Source organism: Ornithorhynchus anatinus, chromosome 2, assembly GCF_004115215.2.
Source record: "Ornithorhynchus anatinus isolate Pmale09 chromosome 2, mOrnAna1.pri.v4, whole genome shotgun sequence".
NCBI lineage: Eukaryota > Metazoa > Chordata > Mammalia > Monotremata > Ornithorhynchidae > Ornithorhynchus > Ornithorhynchus anatinus.
The window spans coordinates 164,960,055-164,978,202 of NC_041729.1; the positions used below are offsets into that span (position 1 = coordinate 164,960,055).

Sequence of the window (18,148 nt, forward strand, 5' to 3'; positions counted from 1 at the left end):
GTTGTCTTGTTTTTGTTTTGTTCTGTTTTGCTTTGCAGGCTGTCTCCCCCATTTAGACTGCGAGCCCGTCACTGGGCGGGGATTGTCTCTATCTGTTGCCGAATTGTCCTCTCCAAGCTCTTAGTACAGTGCTCTGCGCATAGTAAGCGCTCAATAAATACTATTGAATGAATAGTACATGCAAAGCACCATATTAACAACTTGGGAAAGTACAGTAGAGTCAGTAGACCCTCCAACCATCTCCTGGGGGAGATAGATATTGTAATAAATTATAGGTACGGAGAAGCGGGGGAGAAGCAGAGTGGCTTAGTGGAAAGAGCACAGGCTTGGGAGTCAGAGATCTTGGGTTCTAATCCCAGCTCCACCACTTGTCAGCTATGAGACTATGGGCAAATAACTTCACTTCTCTGAGCCTCAATTACCTCATCTGTAAGATGGAGATGAAGACTGTGAGCCCTGCGTGGGATAACCTGACATCCTTGTGTCTACCTCAGTGCTTAGAACAGTGCTTGGCACATAGCAAGTGCTTAACAAATACCACAGTTATTATCATTATCTTAAAGATATGTTCGTTAGTGCTGAGGGGAATGAATCCTTAAATGTTTAGGACGTGTTTACGTGTATAGAAATAATAATTATGGCACTTGGTAAGTACTTACTATGCATCAAGCGCTGTTCCAAAACTGGGGTAGTTACAAGTTAATCGGGTCGCACACAGTCTCTGCCCCACGTGGGGCTCACACGTTTACCCCCTTATTACAGATGAGGCAGCTGAAGCGTAGGAAATTTAAGTGACTCGCCCAAGGTCACGCAGCAGACGTGTGACGGTGCTACGATGAGAACCCAGGGCCTTCAGACTCCCAGGCCTGGGCTCTAACCACTAAACCACGCTGCTTCTCATAGGTGAAGCAGAAGTTGGCTGGATGGATGAGAGATAAATGGAGAAGAAAAGTGACAGTCTTGTATTATTTCCGGAATAGTCGCCCACATTATTTTAAAAACAAAAATACATTTTTCATGGGCTCCTATATTTTTCATCCTTCTATTCTGGAGTTCCTGCTGAATTCAATCACACCACATTCTCAGAAGTCATCGATATAAATGTTTTTAGTGAAGACTTTTTTTATTTCGGCCCGTATAGAAGGAATGGGAATGTTCGGCAGACAAACTATGTGTTTTTTTTTTTCAATCTCAATTTTTTTTTTCAGTTATTTGCTAAATAAAATGGACTTGCAAAGTTACAGATCAAAATATCTAATTATCTTTTCAAATCGGCTTAAATATGTAGGCGTAGACAAGCCGAGCTTAATAAAATTAAAATATGCCCTGCATTTACTGTTCATTGGTTTTCTGAACAGCAGCTCTCCATCCAATAAAAAAGAAACTCAGTTAATTGGTTCCTTATACAGTACAATAAAATTAATGTTTAGGAGTTAAATACCATAAACTTCCTCGGGCATATTTGCTGATGTGTTCCTGTTTTTTTCTTTTTTTTTTTCTGGGTTAATGTCACATGTTTCATCGTTTAATGGTTGTATCACATGGGCTTTATTATAATCTCCCTTGTGCTTGGGATCCATGTGGCTGGCGTTAAAGGAGATGTCAGGCGAATTTCCAATTTCACTGTGTCAGTTGACATCCGGGTCTTGAGCAGTTGTGGCTGGGAAAGTCACTAGATCCCGAGCTAAAAATTAGCGACGAGGCACGCTTTTACCAAACTAACAAAATCAAAAACCATTTTGTCAAAGACCACATACTGTAGCTCCTTTATAATAGAGGGAAGAGGATTTAATTGTATCTTTAAGTCTTCTTGGTGGAGGCGAGGAGAAGCTTAGTATGATCTGACAAATCGCTCCTATACCCCCCAAATGGAAAGGGATGAAAGCGGTTCAGAAAGCCAATAGGTTTTAGATCTATGAGAGTGAAATGATGCAGGTGGGACTTAATTACAGAGATGATCTGTAGCAGAAAATCATTTTGGGTGTCATTTTATAGAGAATGCTTCGAAAGAACCTGAGGATGCCCAGTGTAAATTTCTTTGGATCTTCCTTGCCGAAAAGTAGGGTCGAGATGACAGATATTAAACCCAGCACCACAGATTTTCAACTCCATAATAATAATAATAACGATTACGTAGCGGATAGAGCACGGGCCTTGGATTCAGAAGGTCATCGGTTCCAATCCTGGCTCAGCTACTTGTCTGCTGTGTGACCTTGGGCAAATCACTTCACTTCTCTCTGCCTCAGTTCCCTAATCTGGAAAAATGGGGATTGAGTCTGGGAGCCCTACATGGAACTGGGATTGGGTCCAACCTGATCTGCTTCTCTCTCCCCCAGTTCATAGTACATAGTAAGGCTTTCACAGATATCATTATTAGTATTCTAATGGCATTTGTGAAGTCCTTTGGGCGAAGCATTGTGCTATAAGAGGTACAATAAGAAGCAGTGCGGCCTGGTGGAAAGAGCATGGGAAAGGGGAGTTCGGGTACCTGAGATCTAGTCCCGGCTCTGCTTCTTGTCTGCTGTGTGACCTCTGGCCTGGAATGCCCTCCCTCCTCACATCCGCCAAACTAGCACACTTCCCCCCTTCAAAGTGAAAGCTCACCTCCTCCAGGAGGCCTTCCCAGACTGAACCCCCTTTTCCTCTGCTCTACCCCCCTCCGTGCCCCACAGCGCTTGTGTATATATGTACATATTTATTATTCTATAAATTTTATTAACGATGGGTATACATCTATAATTCTGTTTATTTATATTGACGCTATCGATGCCTGCCTACTTGTTTTGTTTTGCTGTCTCCCCCATTCTAGACGGAGAAGCCATCGTCGGGTAGGGATTGTCTCTATTTGTTGCCCAATTGTACTTTCCAAGTGCTTGATACAGTGCTCTGCACAGAGCAAGCGCTCATTAAATATGACTGAATGAACTAAACTTCTCTGGGCCTCCGTTCCCTCAACTGCAAAATGGGGATTCAACTCCTGTTCTTCCTTCTATTTGGATTTTGAGCCCTATGAAGGACCTGGTTATCTTTAGAGAAGCAGCGTGGCTCAGTGGAAAGAGTTCAGGCTTGGGAGTGAGAGGTCATGGGTTCGAATGCCAGCTCTGCCACTTCTCAGCTCTGTGACTGTGGGCAACTCACTTAACGTCTCTGTGCCTCAGTTCCCTCATCTGTAAAAGGGGGATTAACTGTGAGCCTCACGTGGGACAACCTGATGACCCTGTATCTCCCCCAGCGCTTAGAACAGTGCTCTGCACATAGTAAGCGCTTAACAAATGCCAACCTTATCATTATTATTATTGCCCCAGTGCTCAGTACAGTGCTTGGCACTGTAAGCATGTAGGAAATACCCCAATTATCAATTATTAAGCACTTGGGAACATTCACTATATGGAGATTGGATACAGTCCCTGCCCCTCACAGGACTCATGGTCTAAAGAATTCTTTGATCCCTTATATCCTTTCATTCATTCATTTAGTTGTATTTATTGAGTACTTACTGTTGCAGAGCACTGTACTGAGCGCTTTGGAGAGGACAGTGTAATAAAATACAGACACATTCCCTGCCCACAATGAATTCGCAGTTTAGAGGGGGAGACAGACATTATTAAATGTAAATGTCAACTCACTGATGGCAGGGACTGTGTCTTTAAACGTTTTGGATTCTCCCTCGTGCTTAGTAAAATGTTCTATTCACCTTAGGTTCTCAATAAATACTGTTGATTTATTATTAATAATAACGGTGATGGTGTTTGTTAAACATTTACTATTTACCAGGCTTGGTACTAGGAGCTGGGGTGAATACAACTAAATCAAGTTGGACACAATCCCTGTCCCACGTGGGATTCCCAGTCTCGATCCCCATTTTTCAGATGAGGGAACTGAGGCCCAGAAAAGTGAATGACTTGCCCGAGGTCTTACAGCAGACAAGTGGTGGAGCCAAGATTAGAACCCATGACCTTCTGACTTCCAGGTCCAGTCTCTATCCACTACATCAGATGAGGGAGGCAGATGAGAGGGAGGGGGGAGGAGCAGAGGGAGAGGGGGGAGAAGAGGGTTAAGCTGCGGAGAGGTGAGGGGGGTGGGTAGAGGGAGCAGAGGGAAAAGGGGAGCTCGATCTGGGAAGGCCTGATAGAGACTGTGAGCCCCATCTGGGTCAGGGACTGTGTCCATCCTGATTTGCTTGTATCCCGTGCAAATTCCATAATTGAAATTAGAAGCAGCGTGGCTTAGTGGAAAGAGCACGGCCTTGGGAGTCGGAGGTCGTGGGTTCTAATTCCGCCTCCACTACTTGTCAGCTGCGTGACTTTCGCAAGTCACTTAACTTCTCTGCGCCTCAGTTACCTCATCTGGCAAATGGGGATGAAGACCGTGAGCCCCACGAGGGACAACCCGATGACCTCGTGTCTCCCCCGGCGCTTAGAACAGTGCTTGGCACATAGTGAGAGCTTAACAAATACCATTATTATTGTTATAATTTATTGATATTAATGTTCTGGACTAGAAACTCAAAGTGAGCGGGAAACATAGCCATTCAATCGTATTTATTGAGCACGTACTCTTCATTTATTCATTCGGTCGTATTTATTGAGTGCTTACTTCCTTCAGTCGTATTTATTGAGCGCTTACTGGGTGCAGGACACTGTACTAAGCGCTTGAAAAGTACAATACAGCCATAAAGAGAGACAGTCCCTGCTGCCCACAACCGGCTCACAGTCTAGAAAGGGGGAGACAGACATCGATACTGTGTAGCGACCACTGTACTAAGTACTCAGAAGTGTACAACATAACAATAAGTGGACACCTTCCCTGCCCACAATGAGCTCACCGTCTAGAGAGCGTCCAGAGCACTGTATTAAGCGTTAGGGAGAGTACGATGTAACAGTCCCGTTCCCTGTCCACATGAACTAGCTACCGACTCTGCTGTGTTGGACTCTCCTAAGCAATTAGTTTAGTGCTCTGCGCACCATAAGTATTCAATAAATCTCACTTATTGAATAAGTATTCAATAAATCGCAATAAATCTATTGAATAAAGTATTCAATAAATCAGTGAGATACAAGGTTTTAGCAACACATGTATACACACAGTATATTGCACACAGTAAGTACTCAAAAATACCATTGATGTATATGTGTGTGTGTGTGTATGTGGGCGTGTGTGTGTATATGTATATATATATATATACATATATATTTATACATATATATGTTTCATAATTTTAGGTCCAATATTTTAGTGACTTTTTTCTTCCTTTCTAATTTCTTGACATCTCTCTCGAATTGGGGCAACAGAAATCAGGCTGTTTATTCTAGTAGGCGCAAACTCTCAAAGCGAGTCCTCAATTAAGTTCTTTGTAGAATTCATAATACGGTGTTAATTATATGATAGTAGCTGCCTCTCGTGACACTGGAACATTTGGATAGGGTAATTTAGGGCCGAAAAATCTGAGAAATCTTGAAATTTAGCCAGCGATTACTCATACTTACTGAGTGCTTACTGTGTGCAGAGCACTGTACTTGGGAGAGTACAAGGCCGGAGAGTTTCCAGTACATAGTCCCTCCCCAAAAAGAGCTTAACGTCGAGAACTTTTGGGAGAGGACAAGATAACAGTGACGGTGGACACGTGCCCTTAACCACAAGGAGATGATAGTCTTACATTATAGAAATGAAAAAGACTCTTTCCATTCTCAGAAATGTCTTCTCCATGACAGTATGGAGTCTATATAGTCATCTCTTTTATAACCGAATAGCCAAGTAGGTAGCTGGTTATAACCTGAAATCAGATGAAACTTTCTTGTCTCTACCCCATCAGCGAGATCTAGAAATAGGAATCATATCTCAGATTATGAAGAAGTTTGTTAGAGGTCTGTCAAAACATTTCAGTCCCAGTAATTCTGTCAGGATGTATTCTTTGAAAACGGTTCCTTTTTAGAACACTTTCCATTTAAAATGCTATAACCCTATCGATGAATTTTAATAGTTCCCTCTTCTTGTCGTATGTTTCTTCTTCATTCACCTCCCAAGACGCCCCAGAATAAATAGCCGCTCGTGATAATGCGAAGACGTGAGAATTCAGCGTTTGGCAATGCCGGAAGTGTCGAGGTGTTCTACAGGGCGCTTAGTACAGTTCACTGCTCTCAGTGGGCATTCAGTAAATACCATTATTACCACTGCAGGCTTTCCGTTTGGAGTCATTTCCTCTCCACATGCTGAAGGGGATTCTGTTAGCTCTTTCGGAACAACTTTCACCCTTTACAAGACGGCCACCCAGCGTGCTTTCGAGACGAGACCAGAAACAGTCTTAAAACTACTACGACGAAAGCTAAGGACGGTGCTGAAAAAACATGAAAGGAAACCCTAGAAATACAATTTCTAGTGGATAGAGCCCGGGCCTGGGAGTCAGAGGACGTGACTTCTAATCCCGGCTCCTCCCCTCGTCTGCTGTGTGACCTTGGGCAAATCACTTCACTTCTCTAGGTCTCAGTTACCTCATCTGTAAAATGGGGATTAAGACTGTGAGCCCCATGTGGGACAGGGACTGTGTCCAACCTGATTACCTTGTATCTATCTACCCCAGCACTTAGAACAGTGCCTGGCACATAGCACTTAGCTAATACCATAATTATTACTATCATTATTTTTATTACTCTAATAATAATAATATTGGTATTTGTTAAGCGCTTACTATATGCAGAGCGCTGTTCTAAGTGCTGGGGTAGATACAGGGTAATCAGGCTGCCCCACATGGGGCTCACAGTTAATCCCCATTTTACAGGTGAGGTCACTGAGGCACAGAGAAGTGAAGTGACTTGCCCACAGTCACACAGCTGACAAGTGGCAGAGTCGGGATTCGAACCCATGACTTCTGACTCCCAAGCCCGGGCTCTTTCCACTGAGCCAAGCTGCTTATCTAAGGATCTGAAGGGCACATATGTGTTCGGATAGATGTGTGGTTACAAACAATCCATCGATCAAATCCCGGCTCTGCCGCTTGTCAGCCGTGGGACTGTGGGCAAGTCGCTTCACTTCTCTGGGCCTCAGTTACCTCATCTGTAAAATGGGGATTAAAACTGTGAGCCCCACGTGGCACAACCTGATTCCCCTGTGTCTACCTCAGCGCTTAGAACAGTGCTCTGCACATAATAAGAGCTTAACAAATATCAACGTTATTATTGTTATTATTACTGTTTACTAAAGGCCATCCGTGCTCCACCCACTGTACTAAGCACTTGGAAGAGATGATTAATACATTCATTCATTCAATCATATTTAGTGAGTGCTTACTGTGTGCAGAGCTCTGTACTAAGTGCTTGGGAGAATACAATATAAGAATAAGCAGATGCATTTCCTGCCCTCAACGAGCTTTTTCTCCCCATTTCCCTCTGCTCCTCCCCCTCTCCCTTCCCATCCCCTCAGCACTGTACTCGTCGGCTCAACTGTATATATTTTCTTTACCCTATTTATTTTGTTAATGAATTGTACATCGCCTCGATTCTATTTAGTTGCCATTGTTTTTATGAGGCGTTCTCCCCCTCGACTCTATCTATCGCCATCGTTCTCGTCCGTCCGTCTCCCCCGATTAGACCGTGAGCCCGTCAGGCGGCGGGGACCGTCTCTATCTGTTGCCGACTTGTTCATTCCAAGCGCTTAGTACAGTGCTCTGCACATAGTAAGCGCTCAATAAAATAAATAAATACTATTGAATGAATGAGCTTACAGTCCAGAGGAGGCTGTAGACATCTGTAAAATTAATAAGTTACAGATGCGTACATAGTGGGCTGGGGCTGGGAAGGGGGAGCAAGTCAGTGACACAGAAGGAAGTGGGAGAAGAGGAAAGGGGGGCTCTTGGAGGAGATGGGCTTTCAATAAGCCTTCGAAGCAGGGCAAAGTAATTATCTGTTGGATTTGAAGAGAGAAGGCTTTCTAGGTCGGAGGCAGGACGTGGGCGAAGAGTCGGCGGCAAGACAGGAGAGATTGAGGAATAGTCAGAAGGTTGGCATTAGATGAGTCAAGTGTGCAGGCTGGGTTGGAGTAGGAGAGTAGTGGGGTGAGGTGAGAGGGGGCAAGGGGATGGCCCGCTTTAAAGCCAATGGTGAGGCCTTTTGGTTCGTATGATCCCTGCTCTCAAAACTTACAAAGAAACAGCGTGGCTTAATGGATAGAGTCCAGGCTTGGCTGTCAGAAAGACCTGGCCTCTAATTCCACTCCACCACATGTCTGCTATGTGATCTTGGACAAGTCCCTTCACTTCTCTGGGCGTCTGTTACCTCATCTGTAGAATGGGGATTGAGACTGTGAGCCCCATGTGGGGCAGGGACTGTGTCCAATCTGATTAACATGTATCTACCCCACTGTTGGCTTATAGTCAGCTCTTAAGAAGCACCATTATTATCATTATTATCATCACTTGAGAAGCAGCGCGGCTCAGTGGAAAGAGCCCGGGCTTGGGGGTCAGAGATCATGGGTTCGAATCCCAGCTCGGCCACTTGTCAGCTGGGTGACTGTGGGCGAGTCACTTCGCTTCTCTGGGTCTCAGTTCCCTCATCTGTAAAATGGGGATTAACTGTGAGCCTCTCGTGGGACAACCCGATGACCCTGTATCTCCCCCAGCGCTTAGAACAGTGCTCTGCCCAAAGTAAGCGCTTAACAAATGTCAACATTATTATTATTATATTTCTGAAACCCGGGTTTTTTTGATAATTAAGAGGCTTGCTCCCTTATAATAAGGTAGATACTACAGTAGGTATAACAATTGTATGAATAAAGTGCATACCAACTTCTCTCTTTACTGGAAATTGAATGGATAATAAAAGCTGTGGTACAGTTCCCACTGTGAAGAATTTCTGACTGTAAGCTCACTGTGGGAAGGGATTCTGTCTGTTTATTGTTGTATTATACTCCATCAAGTGCTCAGTACAGTGCTCTGCAAATGGTAAGCACTCAACATATTCTATGGACTGATTAATGAATGATTCTAGCATGGTTACATAATAATGATAATACTGATGGTATTTGTTAAGCGCTTACTATGTACAAGGCACTGTACTATGCGCTGGGGTGGATATCAGCAAATCAGGTTTGACACAATCCTGTCCCATGTGGGACTCACGTTCTCGATCCCCACTTGACAGATGAGGTAACTGAGACAAGGAAAAGGGAAGTGGCTTGCCCAGGGTCCCGCAGGAGACACGTGGCAGAGTCAGAATTAGAACCCATGACCTTCTGACTCCCAAGCCTGTGCTCTATCCATTACCCCATGCTGCTTCTCCATGTGGTTTACATGTGGTTTAGGACAACAGGGTTGTTTTTCTGGGGTAACTAGTTGTGGAACTCATTTGCCTTCAGAAGATAAACCTCTTTGAATCCCACATTCCTTGATGAATCCCACTTAAATAGTATCTTGCATGAGATTGCGAACAGAGTTATGTTTCTCATAGTAATGATAATAATGGTGTTTGTTAAGCATTTACCATGTGCCAAGCATTGTTCTAAGTGCTGGGGTAGTTACAAGTTAATCGGGTTGGACGCAGTCCCTGTCCCACATGAGGCTCCCAATCTTAATTTCCATTTTACCAAAGGTAACTGAGGGCCAGAAGTGAAAAGACTTGCCCAAGGCCACACCGAGCACAAGTGGCGGAGCTGAGATTAGAAATGTTTTCCTTCTGACTCCCAGGCCTGTGCTCTATCAACTAGGACATGCTGCTTCCATTCTGCTATTTAGGACGACGAGGTTATTTTGGGGAGTAATCCTAGGTGTGGGGTTTACTTGTCTCTGCTCCTCTACGTTAGCCTGACCCAGGACCTTCCAAAGATAACCTCTTTGAATCCCGATATTCACTGATGAATCCCGTAAAAATACTATCTTCATTCATTCATTCAATAGTATTTATTGAGCGCTTACTATGTGCAGAGCACTGTACTAAGCGCTTGGGATGAACAAGTCGGCAACAGATAGAGACGGTCCCTGCCGTTTGACGGGCTCACGGTCTAATCGGGGGAGACGGACAGACGAGAACAATGGCACTAAACAGCGTCAAGGGGAAGAACATCTCGTAAAAACAATGGCAATCTTGCATGAGAATGTTAATGTATTGATGTTTTTGTGACACTCATGGCACGGTTATACCTTCGACCTGATGCCTGCTAGGCGGAAACCTAATAATTCAGTGAAAAGTCCATACGTTTATAGGCTCAGTCTATTACAAGATCTGGGAAAAGTATGAGGACTCTGAAGGCTGCTATTCATTCATTCATTCAGTTGTATTTACTGAAAGTTTATTGTGTGCAGAGCACTGTACTAAGCCCTTGGAAAGTACAATTCGGCATCAGATATAGTACAGTTCGGCATCAGATAGAGACAGTCCCTACCCAGATCCGCCACTTGTCCTCTGTGAGGCCTTGGATAAGTCCCTTCACTTCTCTGGGACTCAGTTACCTACGCAATCCATAGCTCGCAGTCTAGAAGGGGGAGACAAACAACGAAACAAAACAAGTGGATAGGTATCGATAGCATCAAAATAGATAAATCGAATTATAGATATAAACACGTCATTAATAAAATAAATAGAATAATAAATAGGTACAAATAGACACAAGGTCTGTGGGGCGAGGAAGGGGGTAGAGCAGAAGGAAGGAGTCGGGGCGATGGTGGGGAGGAGGGGCAGAGGAAAAGGGAGGGCTCGGTGTGGGAAGGCCTCCTGGAGGAGGTGAGCTCTCAGTAGGGCTTTGAAGGGAAGAGAGCTAGTTTGGCGGAGGTGAGGCGGGAGGGCGTTCCAGGCCAGAAGTAATAATATGATAATGTTGGTATTTGTTAAGCGCTTACTACGTGCAGAGCACCGTTCTAAGCGCTGGGGGAGATACGGGGTCATCGGGTTGTCCCCCGTGAGGCTCACAGTCTTAATCCCCATTTGACATGTGGGGTCACTGAGGCCCAGAGAGGTGAAGTGACTTGCCGTGGGCCAGGGGATCGACGGTGGGACAGGCCAGAACGAGGTCCAGTGAGGAGGTTAGCGGCAGCAGAGGAGCGGAGCGTGTGCAGGCTGGGATGGAGAAGGAGAGAAGGGAGGTGAGGTAGGAGGGGGCAAGGGGATGGATGGCTTCGAAGCCAAGAGTGAGGAGTTTTTGCTTCAGGTGAAGGTTGATAGACAACCACTGGAGATTTTTGAGGAGGGGGGTGACATGGCCAGGGCATTTCTGAAGGAATGTAATCCGGGCAGCAGAGTGAAGTATAGAATGAAGCTGTGAGAGATAGGAGTTTGGGAGATCAGAAAGGAGCACTTGTACAATAGAACAAGAAGCAGCGTGGCTCAGTGGAAAGAGCCCGGGCTTGGGAGTCAGAGGCCTTGGGTTTGAATTCCAACTCTGCCACCTGTCAGCTGTGTGACTGTGGGCGAGTCACTTCACTTCTCGGTGCCTCAGTTACCTCATCTGTAAAATAGGGATGAAGACTGTGAGCCTCACGTGGGACAACCTGATTAGCCTGTATCTACCCCAGCGCTTAGACAGTGTTCTGCACATAGTAAGCGCTTAACAAATACCAACAATAAAACAGACACATTCCCTGCCCACAGTGAGCTTACAGTCTAGAGGGGGAGACAGGCATTAATAGAAATAAATGACAGATATGGACACAAGTGCTATCCCCAAGCTGTTTGAACTGGATTCACAGTTTCAGCCTTTCCGGTTCTTGGACCAGTTAGGAGAGTTTCCAGTCAGGACTGAAAAAAATCAAAAATAGTGGCTTTCTGGACCCTCAACTCTATAAATCCCACTCCTCTCAGTCCCCACCCCATCAAAAACGTCTCTCCCTTTTTACCCCTCGACTCAAAATACAAGTTTGGCTCCTATGAGCTGAAGTTTCCCCTGTTGGGTATAAAATCGAAGGTGAATTGGTCTCGGTGTGGCTGAAGATGAAATTATGTAGATCATTAGCTCCCGGCTAACAACAAAATGCATTTTTTCTTCTTTACAGTCAATTTAAGTAACAAACATGGATGAACTTTAAAAGTCAGAACTTTCCACTTAATCCTTACTAAATGAGGAAAATTTGAAAATAAATCAGTTAAATAATGTAGTTATAAGTAACTGATGAATTGCTTCGGTGCTAATCTGCATAAATACTTATTCTCAGAAGTACATAAATGTATGTATGAATACACATATATGCACTGTATATAAATCAGTGGAAGGTTTGTCACATTTGAGATTGTTACTTCTGGAATAACTAGAATTGCTTTAATAAACTTCCATCAAATTAACTGAATCCTAATTAAATAGGATTTACCTTTTTCATTATGAAGATATGAGTTTACAAGCCCTTTTTTATTTATCAATCCTTTCCTACTCCTCTTATTCATAAAAAAATAGACAAATAAGATTATATTTCCCTTTCTTCAGCTAATGAATGACTATATTCTTAAAAGAATAAAGTAAAGGTAAAGTCAAAAAATTCAGAAGATTTTCTCTTCACCATAGCTGCTTGGTAGCAGTGTTTTTCCCCACTAGCCTGTTTTCACTTCCTGGCATTTTTAAAAGACCACATAAATTGCTAGAATGCTGCGTTCTGTATGTAAATTGCTAAAATGTTGAACATATGGCTAATCAGAGAAGTAGCGTGGCCTAGTGGATCGAGAATGGGCCTGGGAGTCAGAAAAATCTGGGTTCTAATCCCGGCTCTGTCGCTTGTCCGCTGTGAGACTTTGGGCAAGTCAATTCACTTCTCTGGGCCTCAGTTCCCATATCTATAAAATGGGGATTAAGATTGCGAGCCCCATGTGGGACAGGTATAGTGTCCAACCTGATTATCTTGTATCTACCCCAGGGTTTAGGATAGTGCCCGGCACAGAGTAAATGTTTACCAAATACTATAAAAAAAACAGTTGTTTTCATTGAGTGTTTACTGTGTGCTGAGCATTCATTCAATAGTATTTATTGAGCGCTTACTATGTGCAGAGCACTGTACTAAGCGCTTGGAATGTACCAATAGGCAACAGATAGAGGCAGTCCCTGCCCTTTGACGGGCTTACGGTCTAATCGACTGTACTAAATTCTTATTAGAGTTGAATACAATAGAATATGTAGACACAATCCCTTCTCTCAGGGAGGTTACAGTCTAGTGAGGCCTTCAAACTTCTTCCATGATCTTTCTACTATTATTCTCATATTTATTAAGTGCCTACTTCGTGTCAAGTCCTGTACTAAGCACGGCGGTAGATACAATTCAATCAGTCCCTAACCCACATGGATCTAGAAATCTATAAGGTGGGGGGGACAATAGGCGTGAGGAAAATGGGGCTCAGAGAAGTTAAGTGACCCCCCTCAGGGTCAAACAGCAGGTGAATGAAAGGCCAAGAATTAGCACCTATATTCTGTGACTCCCAGGCCCCTTTTCTTTCCACTAGGCCATGCTGCTCCTCTAATACCATTTTCAGAATGTCTAACCCCCTCTCAGAGGGGTGTCCTCTATTTGTAATGAAGGGACAAAATGATAATAATAATAACGTGGTATTTGTTAAGGACTTGCTATGTGCAAAGCGCTGTTCTTAGTACTGGTGGCGATACAGGTAATCAGGTACATGGATCCCCATTTTACAGATGAGTTAACTGAGGCACAGAGAAGTGAAGTGACTTGCCCAAAGTCACACAGCTGACAAGTGGCAGAGCTGAGATTCAAACCCACGACCTCGAGACTCCCATGCCCGGGCTCTTTCCACTGAGTCACGCTGCTGGTGTGGGTGGGGTGAATAAAAGGTATGAATCTAAGGGCAAACATGACATGGAAGGGAGAGAAAACAGGCAGAGGCAGGAAGGGGCTTTTAGTACAGTGTTTTGCACACAGTAAGTGCTCAGTAAATACGATTGAATGAATGGATGGGGTGAGGGCAGCTACACAGGCGAGCTCGAGTTAAGAGAGTAGATCGGTGCTGGAGTATCCTGGTTTGTAGTATTCATTCAAGAGTATTTATTGAGCGCTTACTATGTGCAGAGCACTGTACTAAGCGCTTGGAATGTACAAATCGGCAACAGATAGAGACAGTGTCTGCCCATTGACGGACTTACAGTCTAATTTAATAGTAGTAAATCAGCAAAGTAAGATAGGAGGGAGGGAGGTGATCGAGCTATTTAAAGCCAGTGATAAGAAGTTTCTCTTTTAAGTGGAGGTGAATGGGATAACCATTGAAAGTTCTAAACGTGGCCTGAACGGCTTTTTAGAAAAATGATCTGGACAGGAGAGTGAAGTATGGACTGTAGTAGGGAGAGATAGGAGGCTGGGACTGCCACAGGGAGGCTGATAATAATAATGATAATAATAATAATGGTATTTATTAAGCACAATGTATCAAGCACTGTACTAAGCGCTGGGGTGGGTACAATAAATACCCAATACAATAAGTATGCAGTAAGTGCTCAATAAATATGAATGAATGAATGAATGAATACAATCAAATCAGATTGGACGCAGTCCCTCTCCCACATGGGGCTCATAGACTCCATCCCCATTTTACAGATGAGGTAACTGAGGCCCCGATAAGTGAAGTGACTCGTCCAAGGTCACACAACAGACAAGTGGCAGAGCCGGGATTAGAAACCATGACCTTCTGACTCCCAGGCCCGGGCTTTATCCCCTAGTAATCGAGGTGGGATTGGTTAAATGGTTGGATCAGGGTGGTGACAGTTTGGATGGAAATTTCAGAGCGGATTTTTGCCGTGTCGAGAAAGAAGAACCGACAGGACTTGGTGACTGATCGAATATGTGGGTTGAGTGGGAGCTATTTAGAGGGTAATGCCAGGGTGAAGGGTTTGTCATACAAGAAGGATGGTGGTGCTGTCTGCAGTCACGGGAATGTGAGGAGAGGACAGGGTTTGAGGGGGAAGATGAGGAGTTTTGTTTTGGACATGCTAAGCTTCAGGCGTCGGTGGCGCATCCAAATAGACATGTCCTGAAGGCGAGAAGAAATCCAAGACTGCAGAGAAGAAGAAAGATCAGGGCTGGAGTTAGAGAACTGGGAATCATCTGCATAGACACGGTAGTTGAAACTGAGAGAGTGAATGAGTTCTCCAAAGGAATGCCTGTGGATGGAGAATAGAAGGAGACCCAGAACTGAGCCTTGAGGGACACCCACAGCTATTATTATCAATAATAATAAAAATAGTATTCATTAAGCTCTTACTAAGTGTCAGACACTGTACTAAATACTGAGATGGATACAAGCAAATCAAGTTGGACGACAGTCCCTGAATCATGTGGAGCTCGCAGTCTAAATCTCCATTTTCCAGATAAGATAACTGAAGCCCGGGGAAGTGAAGTGACTTGCCCAAGGTCACGTAGCAGACCAGTGGCAGAGCTTGGACAATAAAAATAATAATGATGGTATTTGTCAAGCGCTCACTATATGCCAAGCACTGTTCTTAGCTCTGGGGTAGATACAAGGTAATAAGGTTACCCTACGTGGGGCTCACAGACTTCATCCCCATTTTACGGCTGAGGTAACTGAGGCGCAGAGACGTGAAGCGACTTGCCCAAAGTCACACAGCTGACAAGTGGCAGAGGCAAGATTAGAACCCACAACCTCTGACTGCCAAGCCCGGGCTCTTTCCACTAAGCCACGCTGCTTAATGATTAAAATCCATGACTTACTGACTCCCGGGCTCATGCGCTATCCCCAGGACACCATGGTGGGAGGAAGTGGAGGAGCCCACAAAAGAGACTGAGAATGAGCGGAGAAAGAGATAGGAAGAGACTGAGACTGAGCGGCCAGAGAGATAGGAGGAGAAGCAGGAGAGGACAGAGTCAGTGAATCGGAGGTTGGATAATCTTTCCCGGAACGGGGGTTGGTCCACAGAGTCAAAGGCAGCTGAGAGGTTGAGGAGGATTAGGATGGGGTAGAGGCCGTTGGATTTGGCAAGAAAGAGTTCACCGGTGATCTTTGAGAGAGTGGTTTCTGTGGACTGCAGGAGAAAGAAGACAGATTGGAAAGGGTCAGGACAGAATTGGAGGAGAGCAAGTGGAGGCGGTGGGAGTAGACAACTCCATCAAGAAATTGGAGAGGATCGGTAGATGGGAGACGGAGCCTTAACTAGACGGAGCAATGAAATCAAGGCAGGGTTTTTTCTCTGGGCCTCAGTTACCACATCTGTAAAATGATGATTAAGACTGGGAATCCCATATGAGACAGGAACTCTGTCCAACCCGATTTGCTTGTATCCACCCCAGGGCTTAGAACAGTTCCTTGCACATAGTAAGCGCTTCACGGATACCATAATAATAATAATAATGAAAATGAGATGAGATGGGTGAAGGGATGAGTTGAGTTCAGAAGAACTGGTGTGGTTGAGGATGTCAATTTGTGTGTCAAGGGATGGGAGTTTGAGCAGGAAGATTAAATGTTAAAGAATCAGCGTAGACTAGTGGAAAGAGCACGGGGCTAGGAATCAGAGGACCTGTGCTCTCATCTTTGCTCTGTCTTTGCTGTGTGACCTTGGGCAGGTCACTTAACTTCTCCGTCCCTTAGTTTCCTGATCTGTAAAGTGGGGATTAAATCTAACTCCCTCTTCCTAGACTGTGAGCCCAGGACAGGGACTTTGTCTAGCTTGATAACCTCGATCTCCTCTAGCTCTCAGAACAGTGCTTGGCACAGAGTAAGAGCTTAACAAATACCAGGAGACGTCGTAATTATTAAATGAGGCATGATGACGAGAAAATGTGTGCAGATCAATAGATTGGCATTCACTGTGAGGGGGAAAGGATAGATCTGTGGGGAGCAGCAGGTGAGGAGATTGTGGTCGGATAGAAGGATTTCAGAAGTTAATGGTACACGGATTTTATCCGCGTAATTTCTATTATGGTTTTAACGTGTTTCCTCGGCGGCATTTACGGTTTTTGTTACGATAAACGTTTATTGTACAGAATTTCCCAGAACTCTTGCTACAATATCCAGGAAGTTCATAACATCATGTTTACGTGACCTTGACTGCGCTTTAATCAAATTGCTGAAGGAAAGCACTAAGCTGGAGGAAACGTTTTGAGTTATGTACCTTGTGAATAATTCCATGTCCACCATAGTCTTCTTTCAAATGGCCACGCTAATCATATCTGTTAGCAAATATCGGGGCTTGAACAAATGGTCTCATGACCTGCATTAACTGAGTGAAAAGTTTTCAGATATGCATCCTCTTGGGTTAGGGATATGATGCGTTTCAAAAATTTTCAATCGATGATACGGCTTCACCTCAGCTCTGCCTCAGAGAAGCAGTGAGAAGTCACTTTTTAAAGACTTGCCTCCCGTTTCTCATCGTGCCTTTTTGAAAGGATGCCTTTCCTGTGAAATGAGTAACGTTGGAATCATTTGAATCAAATTGGGAAATTAAGAAAGGAGCATTTCAGTTGAATCGTCCGAGCCTCTTTCTTTCCTTTTAAATTCAGTTGAGGTATTGCAATTTTGTCAACACGAGAGGAAATACATGAGAATGTTGTTTTATTAAAGGGATTATATAGCAGTCAAAAGCCTAGCTCTTCTCCTGCATAAAATCCAAGGTTTAATCTTTCCAAAGTTCAGTCTATTAACACCGAAGTCGGTTTAGTTAAGTTCGGACGCTGGCTAAGACAGTAAATCTGTGCGTCTTCTGGGGTGATCTTATCAAAGTCATAGTGTTATTTCTGTGTGGTGCTTTTTTTTTGCTTTTAACGTACATCTATAAAGTGCAGCTCTCTGATCAATGCGCACTTTTTTTTTCCCATTTCCCTAAATACATCATGAAAAAAGGATGAGGTTTCCGCCTTAATTGCTTGTGCCTTTTATGCACAATCCTCTCTCCCGGCCAGAATTGTGAAGAGTGTTAGTAAAAGGCTGCACAATGCGGCTTTTCATTAAGCCTCAGCAAGGCCCACAAAAGAAGCCTGTTGGAAAGAGTGAATGCAGGAGTTTAATTTGCAGGTGGAGAGTAGATAAAAGGTGCTGACGCCCGTATTATTCTCTTACTTAGGTGACCCTTACCCTGTTCAGCTGATTCCAACTACCATGGCAGCCGCAGCTGCGGCCACGGCTACCCCGGGTTTAAGTCCGCTCCAACTGCAGGTAAGTCTGGATGCAGAGCAGCGGAGGCAAAGGTTAAGTAAAGAGGGGAAATCGTTTTCTCATCTCCTAGCGCG

General features: G+C 44.3%; 1 protein-coding gene across 4 annotated transcripts in view; it reads left to right on the top strand.

The window, feature by feature from the left end:
* The window catches only part of SOX5 (SRY-box transcription factor 5), a 490,387-nt gene that overhangs the window by 352,209 nt on the left and 120,030 nt on the right, over positions 1–18,148 (top strand). For all 4 annotated transcript variants that reach the window (XM_029058134.2, XM_029058136.2, XM_029058133.1 and 1 more), the window contains one exon: positions 17,983–18,074. In XM_029058134.2, the coding sequence (XP_028913967.1) occupies positions 17,983–18,074 (92 nt within the window). The remainder of the gene's footprint in view (positions 1–17,982; positions 18,075–18,148) is intronic.